Source organism: Anarhichas minor, unplaced genomic scaffold (assembly GCF_050575085.1).
Source record: "Anarhichas minor isolate MPS153535 unplaced genomic scaffold, ASM5057508v1 ptg000011l, whole genome shotgun sequence".
Classification (NCBI taxonomy): domain Eukaryota; kingdom Metazoa; phylum Chordata; class Actinopteri; order Perciformes; family Anarhichadidae; genus Anarhichas; species Anarhichas minor.
The window spans coordinates 6,232,024-6,241,646 of NW_027466457.1; the positions used below are offsets into that span (position 1 = coordinate 6,232,024).

The 9,623-nt window shown below is 41.9% G+C and overlaps 1 protein-coding gene across 1 annotated transcript; it reads right to left on the reverse strand.

Annotated features, from left to right (window-relative positions):
- Positions 1 to 1,826: 1,826 nt before the first annotated feature.
- Positions 1,827 to 8,809, reverse strand: slco3a1a (solute carrier organic anion transporter family member 3A1a). The gene is made up of 8 exons (XM_076089059.1): positions 8,560 to 8,809; positions 8,198 to 8,470; positions 7,593 to 7,757; positions 7,305 to 7,503; positions 5,530 to 5,698; positions 5,020 to 5,192; positions 4,844 to 4,908; positions 1,827 to 4,191 (listed from the first exon to the last, which is right to left on the reverse strand). Exons 2-8 carry the CDS (start codon positions 8,370 to 8,372, stop codon positions 3,839 to 3,841), a joined length of 1,299 nt encoding a protein of 432 aa, XP_075945174.1. The 5' UTR covers positions 8,373 to 8,470; positions 8,560 to 8,809; the 3' UTR covers positions 1,827 to 3,838.
- Positions 8,810 to 9,623: the final 814 nt, after the last annotated feature.

A 9,623-nucleotide genomic window follows, 5' to 3' on the forward strand; every position in this document is an offset into this window, starting at 1 on the left:
AAGGACACTTTTCCCGGAGTCTCGCTGTTGCATCTTGGGTGTCTTTGATGTGGCGAGCGTCAGGAGCGAGGCGTGTATCAGAGAGTGATGTTAACTGAGGCAGATGCTGCTGATACTGTAGCTGTTGTCATACACCAGCTTTCTGTCTTGTTGAAGAGTGGCATCGTGCTAATATTAGTCGTTACAACCACAGAAACACACTCTAGTTTTTGAAAGTGTGTTGAATTTGGATTCACAAGAACTTAGAAATGATAACTATGACGTGTTTTCACAAGAGGCTTATATCTGTGCTCGGTACACAAGCCAAACAACCATTTTTGTGATATATTATTTATTGTTTACACGGTATCAATTATTTATTTCATCCCAGAGAGTTCTTTGATTTAATAAAACTATGTGATTCATTCCAGTCCAGCAGACTGGGTTGTGTTGTACCAGATAATAAGCAATAATAAGAGATAAGAGATAATAGGAAAAACAGGGCCTAGATGAATGTTTGCCACAACAGAACGCTTAGTTTTGGCTCGCTTGTTTCGAGCTGCAGAGAGGCTTCTGCTTTCATTATTATTGATTCATTAACACATTTAAAGTACACGCTTCTCCGTTCAGTCTTCAAATTCACAGCACATAACATGTGCGCTGTGCGACAACACAATAAACCAAACGCCCCGCTGACCCTCTGCAGCTGGGACTCAGGTCAGCCTCTAATTGGCTGTGTGCAGGTGTGACAGGTTCTTTGTTGGAACATTGAGGGTGACCTTTGGAAATATTTTGGGAATGCTACAAAGAAATGTCATCTCTTAGTTCATGGCCAAAATGTTACAGTCAAAGCTCTACCTTCCGGTATATGTCAGTGTGGTTGATAAGGTAGTGTGTGAATGTCCCAGCATGACGTCAGGTGCATAAGCAAAAAGGAAAAAATATCTAAAGAAAATAATAAATGCTCCCAAAATGAAGATTTATTAAGTACAATCACACAGTCTTCATTAGGTCACGTAGCAGCTGAAAGAAAATGTAATTTGCTTGTCAATACACTGTTTTGGGGCTTTTATTTTTGCCTAGAAAGGGTCATCACTCTTAAAAACATTTGGATGCATCTTTGCTCGGCTACTATGATCATTAAGACCAAGAATAGATTAGTCCAGTTCTCAGATCTTAACACTGGATTCCTGTGTGTCAGAAAAATGTATTTAAAATACAACTGTTGGATGCAGTTTTCTTCTTCTTCTGTCTGACAAGACAATGGAGTAGCAGTCTGAATAAAACCTATTAGAATCCAGATGGATTACAAGGATCTTTTACAACCTCTCTATGTTCTCAGTGGCTCCTTTCTGAATAGTGACTGAAGGATAAAAGATGAACTAGAAGCTGTAAATCTGCTGTGTGACTCAATATATCACAAGTCTGTGAGCTCCAGTCTGTTTTCAGGTCAATACTTCATCTTCCTGAAGTACAATATTGACTCAGTACAATATTGAGAACATGTGATGAGCCGTGAATAGACTGAACTTCACGCTCTTCCCTTTACGGTGCCTCAACTCTTGTTTAAAGGGGGTTTGATAGAAAATAATGTCGTTCTTTACAATATGAAGAGTAGATCAAAGCGGAGTATTCATCATAAAATGTAACTTAAATGTTATGATGAATTGTTATATATTCATAGCTTGTTTTACTTTTGTTTTGATGTTTTGTTTTGTGAATATGTGCTCGTTGTGTGTAAGTACATGACTTGTACTGAGAATAAATCCAAACCAACCGCTGGACAAAGTAGCTCTCTGACATAAAAACAAAAAGTCTTTAAAAAAATAAAAAAAAAAGACTACAAAAACACTCAAATTTGAATTTATTTTCTGAAAAATAATTTATTTCCAGAGTAAAATAAACGATATGTTGCCATACAAAAAGTGTAAGAAAAGGGACAATGTCAAAACTGTAAATGCAGAGAGAACATACATCAGAGTAACAGTTCCTACAGTGTGTGCCGAGTTGCATTAAAGAGTTCTTCAAATACATGTCCAGGAATAAATTCAGTGTGTTCTTTGTTGTTCACTTAGACCATACACACACACACACACACACACACACACACACACACACACACACACACACACACACACACACACACACACACACACACACACACACACACACACACACACACACACACACACACACACACACACACACACACACACACACACACACACACACACACACACACACACACACACACACACACCTCTGTAGTATTTATGTATTTTTTCATCCCAGATCAGGACTGCACCATTTTGAAAAATAAATCTCATTGCGGTTTGACTGATATTGCATTTGCGAGATTGGTGATGATATTTTTGACATCATTCTCATTTTTGCTGAAAAACAATAAAATGACGATGGCGTGATTTTTGCGGGGGCTCTGTACCAAACCAAGATGCTTTCTTAAGTCTGTAGAATATGATATGTGGGCCGGGACATCTCTGCAGCACGACAATGTTCAATCTGAAATTGTATTTCGACACAGATTTAACCTCTTACGAATATTGCGCTGAATGCAATTTGGAAATTGTAAGCAGCCATTTTGGCATTTGGATAAAATGTTGTAACTGTTGTAACTGTGCAGCCCTATTCCAGACATTACAGGCCTAGGGTTGTTTCGTTTGCCCCAACAATGCAACATACTATTTCCATCGCTATGAATTGTCCCAAATCTTCTGTGACATCAGACATACACATCTCAGACAATTCGATTATATATAATTTATACTGTCCTTTCAAATACAATCTAATAAAACATTCCTCGCCTAATGAAACTAATATATTACTCCCCATCTCTTTTACTTGAATGTCCAAAACACAGAAATATTATTTTTGATTTTCTTGTTTGCTCTTCCATTCGGTGCAAAAGTCAAAAGAAAATATAATTAACATTCTTATTTCAATAATCCCTTATTAAGACGCGTTAGGCTGGATAAACTCTGCAGGTATGGAAATAAAGCAAACTGCTATAATGAAAAACAAACCTGCAGTCTGTCACAAAACTAGTAACAAACATCGATGTATCAGATATGAATTGCACATTTGCATCTATGAGACAAGACTTCACAGTCTAGTCTAAACAGTATCAAAAACAGTGGCTGTGCTCCAGCAAGAGAACGAGGAACTGAACAGTGCATGATGACACGAAGACACCACCTTGTTTTAAGGTCCTAGACTGAATTAGTTGACAGTTAAAACATCTAGTAGGCCAATATAATAACCCAGTCCGGGTGTTTCTGTTCTCGTCTTATAAGAAACCTTCCTGCATTGAAATAAAATGCAGTAACTGAACTATTAGTTTGTAAACACTTGGCAACTTTTAAATGTGAAAAACGGAGGAACCACCCAACTTTCGTTTTTTCTTACCATAAAAATCTCCTTTTTTGGAGAGCGTGACAGGCAGAACACACAGTGCACTGACTGAAAGGACACACAGAACACTGGAATCATGACGAACCTAAAACAATATGGCAACTAGTTGTAATAGCATCATGTCCACTCACTACTAATCAGCTAGGGCCGAGCCTGACAGTACTGTAGTCTGTCCTCTACCACCGAGTCAACACAGGAATTCACCGGCAACACTGGACAAACACCTCGCTGACACGTCAACGACTAAAATGGACCCGTGAAAGTTTACCTAGGACGTGGAGCGCAGTGGAGAGCAACGTCACCTGTGACGGGCCGTTAAATAGATCGCCTTGATCTAAAACACTTTATTTTATCCTTTGAAGAAAAGAAAAAGAAAATGTTCTTTTGCGAGAATGTGAATGTCAACATTGTCCTTTTCTTGCAGAACAAACTACAAAACTGACTCCATATTTTCACAAACCTCGTGGTCCTCTAGGTTGTATATAAACTTTGTCCTGTCTACTAGTTTGGGGCCGTCTGTGAGAGAGGGGTAAAACTCCGTCGCCGTCATGTAGCCCTCGTTGCTTTTGATGTACTTCTTGTAGTTCCTGCGTAAGCAATACCACGTGGTGGTGTAGAGGAGGAAGGCGACGGCCTTGAGGATGATGGCGAGGCTCACGTACAGATGCCTGTAAGCTACGTTGTCGTAGAGCAGGCAAGCGCCCCGATCGCCGCAGTCTGAACTCCAGAATAGGCAAGTAGAGTCGATCCCAGCACCGAATATCAGAGGAGGGGGGATGAATCCTGTCAAACAGAAACACTGACTGAGCCCACGTACTCTTTTTGGGTCAATATCAAATAACTAGGCAGACTTTTTTCCTCTCTTCTTTTTAGATTTTTCTTGTTCAGATGATTCTTATAGAAACGTTTTTTGTTTTTTTTGGAGAAATATCTTTATTCGCCTCTGTGCTCTGAGAGTCAGATGATACCAAGTAGTAGAAGATAGTCATTATTTATGTTATATTTAACACAAATATGAATTTTTTTTGGGGATTATTTGAGAAATGCGTTCCTTCTACTTCCAACACAGAGCTAATCAAAGATAATATCTCTTTCATGATCTGTAAAATTAGACCAGCGTGTTTCTAGGTAACTGGATTTAGTCTTCCTTAATTCCATTACTCCTACCACCATTACAGGCCTCCATCGACCCGAAACGCTTTGCTGGTTTCTTGTTCCCACACGGAGACAAATCAGATCAACGCAACAGCATTAGAGTTGATGACACCAGAAAAACAAATGCATATTCAGGTCGATCGAGGCGTGCATTGATGAGAGTGACGAGATTATCTAAGCTCTGTGAAACCTACACACACTTAACGGGTACTGCGGCAGTATTGAGACGTAGTATACCGTAGTATCTGGAATGAATGTGGTATCTGATAGAAGTCCTTACCGAGGAGTCGCAGCAACAGAAACAACACTCCAAGTGCATAGGATTTCAGCTCAGGGCTCACAGTCCTACACGGGAAGCAGATAGAATAAATAGTTTGGTTGTTGTATTAGATTGGGTTGCAAGAACACACATCCACAAACACAGTGCACGCACTCATCCGTTTATATCAATCATACCTGATTAGGATGATGACAGAGGGCGTCTGGGCCATGGCTCCGATCAGGCTACAGGCACAGATCACACACAGGAAGATGAGGAAAGACTCCTGGCAGCCCGGCATCGGACATTTCCCCGAAACGGCTGTGGCCAGTTCACTCTCGGAGGATACACAAGCGCATCCCGTCAGGTTCTGTGAAGAGAAGACCGAGCTTCATACAAGAACCCTTCGAAAAATAACCAGTAAATCAAATGACAGGGTACTACAAAAGTGCTGCTACAGCATCAAGTCTCTTCATTTAAATATAAAAGACGCTAATCTGCAGTCGGCATCTGATCTGGTAAAAAACACGTGATAGCTGGCGACAGGACTGTGCAATACTAGGACTCTTCTTTACCTGAACTTTAATATCAAAGCACATTTTTAAGAAGTTCAAAGAAAGGTTTTCATCATGTGTGATTAATTTGCTGTTTTGTCCCTCTGCGATTACTGCTACTGATCGCGACCGCGAGACTTAAAGGCTAAAGACCTGGGAGATGTTGGTGGCTTTGCGAGGGCTGCCCGTCTGGGTGCAGCCGGCCAAGCAGGCAGACAGGTAGGTGACACCGTTGGAGCCGCACACGGGGCTGATGGAGGAGGTGAAGCAGTTGCAGTGACTGATGCACGGAGCGTCTGGTTTCTCGCCCACCCGCAGAGTCCTGAAGAGAGAGACAGAGAGAAAGCTGAGCATCCGCTCCAACTGGAAGTACCAGTTCTATCTGTATGTGGCACAAACTAAATCGAAGAAGCACTTTTTATTTTATTTTTTTTAAATCAGGGACACTATTGTTCACTTTCAACATCTCCATGGAAACTGCTCTGGAGCCGGCTGGGTTCAGGCTACCGAATCGAGAAGTAGCGACGACCTAAAGTCAGTGTTTCTGCACGGAGAGAAACACTGACTTCACGGTGAAATAACGAGACATTCAGGCAACTGTGTGGCTGCGTATCAAACCGGAACACTTTCTTGGAAGAGACCAAAGTGTGTCTGTAGTCAAGTGTGTTGTTAATCCCCCCCCAACAAATTCAGTGCACTTTCACAGAAGAGTGAGAAAACCACAAAAAACATTTACTTTCGAGCAACAGGAAGCCAAGACTTCGTGCCGTTTCTCTTTTAAGAAGATGCATGAGTGTTTTTGGTATCTGCATCAGGTATTACATCACCACTAATATTGGAACATTTCAACAATTTCCAGTTCCAGACAAAAACAGGCTACAATAAATAAACCGATAGTGACAAAGAAGTATGATTCATTATGACTCGTCGATATAAAAATGAATGAAATGTCCCGTTGCATAATATTTCAGCTCCATCGTGAGACCGGTGACTGATTCAGTGAAGGCTGCCGCATTCATATTCAGTCCGTGCAGCACGGAGGAGCAGAAGGCCACTTTCTGAATAGAACATCTTTTAACAGACTCCATGAGATGACACACAGTTGTTAGAATAAAAAGTAAGCCCACTGTGCTCCAATGACCGTCAGCGGTAAGATTGTATTTACACATTTAGACCCTTTGCAGTTCACCTCCAATAAAGTCCTCCAACCTTGACAGCAGTGTCACGTTTCACTGCTATAATGTTGTTTACTGCTCATGTTTATTTATTAGAATAAGTCCTCACGATGGGACACACATTCACAATCTAGGGTGTAAAATCTATTTTTGGCCAAGGGTATGTAATGAAATAATTGCACTTTATCTATAGTTTACTGCTTATAGTCGACGTCTAACTTTCTCTGCTGAATCTAGAGGAACTCCACTAACTTCCTCCTGGGGATGAACTGTTTCATCCCATTTTACATACAAGCTGCATGTGATTGGTTAGTTGTCACAAAACCAGCTTTGTAATGGAAATTGAATCGTGGCTAAACTGGAAGATCTTGGTTGTACTGTAACTGTAGAATCCTGGCGATGCCACACGGTGAGCTCTGTGAGGAGGACCTGCTCCAGATGTGCATATGAAGGGCTCATTGGAAGCTCATTGTAGTCACAATACACTGATGGAAACATAGCTGTGAATATAATATTCCATGTTACACACCGGTCCTTTGAGGAATCATCCGTTTGAATAATTCCAGTTGAAGAATCTGGATTTGTTTTGGTTGTTTGAAGGTAAAGTGCAATTAATCAATCAATTAAGAACAATGTTTTTTGTCTTCTGCTTTCCTGACCTCACTACCCCTCAGATAAACACGTGTGCCACGTTAACCCGTGTTCAACGTTTATAATACAAATGGCTGCCATCTATCCAGCTTTCTCTCTTACTCGTTGCCGTACGGGACCGTCACCCCTGCGACGGGGCCGGTGTCGCAGCCCAGGAACAGGAAGGAGACGTAGCAGGCTGTGGAGATCAGGTTGACCAGCATGGCCATGCGGATGGCTCCCAGCGCCGACAAGTTCAGCTTCTTCACCAGCAGACCGCCCATGAAGATCCCCAGACATGCACACGGAATGGCCGTCATACCTTGAAAACAAAGTGGAACCTTTGTTGTGATGCTGTTAAACCGTACGTAGTACGTGTGCGCTCATGGCCCGTTTGCTCTGGACACACACCTAACAGCTGGTTGGCTGAGGATGTGGTGAGGTTGAACTGCTGCTCGAGGTATTTCCCCAGAAAGGCCGCAAAGCCGGCCACGACTGCGATCTCCATACACGCCGCCAGGACGATGCAGGTGAACACGGGGTTCGACAGGAGGTGCTTGGTCACCTTGGGGATCACTAGTCGTAAAGAAATAAAGGATGATCATTAATATACCAGCATGTTGGTGAGCAGGACAGACTGGATCCTCTTGTTGCCTTTAAATCGGTTTTAATCTAATAGGATTAATTTATTTTAGCAATCAAATAACATAATACTAATACATATTATTATAATGAACCAATTACTTGATGGATAAAAGTTTGTTTTTTTCCTACTTTTGGACAATCTGCATACTTTTTATGCTGTTCGTACTTTTACTTGAGTACTTCTCCAGAGCATCACTTTACTTGTGAGTACTTTTCTTTGTAGTATTACTACTTTTTTTTTTACTTAGTTTAACATTTTAGTGTTATTCACATTTGTCAAATATAGTAAATGAATGAATGAATATGTGTTTTAAAGAGTCATTTCCTTGCATTACAGCACTGCGGTGCCGCACTGGCTCTTGCACACTCACCCCTGAGTTGCTGACAGCAGGTGGGGCTGTTGGCAGGCTCATGGTTGCGTGCAACCCCATTGCTGGGCTTTGGAGTCTCGTAGTCTGCACTCAGAGAGGGAGGAAGCATGACCTGCTCACTCTCTGCCCCCTCCTCTCGCTCGCTGGTCGGCAGTGACTGAGGGAAACCGAACATGAAGAGAGCCGAGCAGAAGAGTAAGGCGCCACACAGGAGGAAGCCTGCCCACCAGGCCCCGATCCACCGCGGGTCTTCTGGAGTGATGCCCAGCGTATCTGTGGAGAGGCCCAGCAGAGGTCAACAAACCAAACGCACAGAGAAAACACGCGAAAGCAACGCAACACTGGAGACATATTGAACTCACCGGTGTCAATGAAGATAGCATCCACGTAGAACTTAGTGCAGAGGGAGCCGAGGATGAACCCACAGGCAGGCCCGAACACCAGAGTAGAAAAGAGGATTCCTGCAAGGAAACAAACATCCACGTTACTGGTTTGTTTGGTCTTATTATATTCAACTCACGCTCTATGAAATACTTTTATATTGACAGAAGCACGGTTTTATTACAGCAGCTGTGAATGTTGTACTTTAGGTCACCAATCATAATCAAGAGAAGCACCTCCGATATACAAAAAAAGGATCCTTTTGTACAAAACAACTTGACATACATGATAAAATATAATTGACTTTTGCCTCTAACCCACCCTAAGCATCAGGAGGAGTGGTGCTTGGGGAGCTATTTGGCGTTCAGTGTCTCGCTGGAGGACACGCAGACATGTGGACAGGAGGAGCGGGCGATCAATGTCCCCATGCCGGAGGATTTCAATAAGTAGCATCAACGTTTGCACATATATTGCAGATGAAATGTAATACGCTCTGTGTTTATTATTTGTATTGCGTTTTATTGTCTTTATCTGTGAGATAAAGAGACACATGTCCTGCTGCGGTGGGACAATAAAGTTTTATTTTATTCTAAAACCATATTAAAGCCCTGTGTGTCAGTAGAAATAGTTTTAAACAATTAACATTTTATTTTGAATGATGAGAACACTTTTAGAAACGCATCCACTTTCAGGAAGTCCACGCAATGTAAAAAAAGAAATCGGAAAAATGCCGTCTTCAAATGTTTTGCTTTGTCCAACCAGCAATCTAAAACCCAATAAGATGAAATGATATAAAACACAGAAAAGCTCGGTTATTTGAGAAGCTGGACCCACAGAATATTTGACATTTTAGCTTAATTTCAGCTCTACGTTCATGTTCCAGGAGGTACGGCGTGAAGCAAGACAGCAGACAGGGAAACATTTTGGCTGTCACGAAAGATCAACTCTCTCAAGACAAGTGCAGCAAGCAGTGACTCTGCAAACATTATGATCACACGGCTCAGCCGTCTCACCCTCGCAGGGTAACGCCCTGCCGCACAAACAG

Coding starts and splice junctions, on each gene's coding strand:
- slco3a1a (XM_076089059.1), bottom strand. CDS start 8,372: ATGTTCGGTTTCCCTCAGTCACTGCCGACCAGCGAGCGAGAGGAGGGG. Junction 5,699..7,304: donor ACGGTCCCGTACGGCAACGA/GTAAGAGAGAAA, acceptor CTCTCTCTTCAG/GACTCTGCGGGTGGGCGAGA. Junction 4,192..4,843: donor TCTGTTGCTGCGACTCCTCG/GTAAGGACTTCT, acceptor TCTGTTTGACAG/GATTCATCCCCCCTCCTCTG.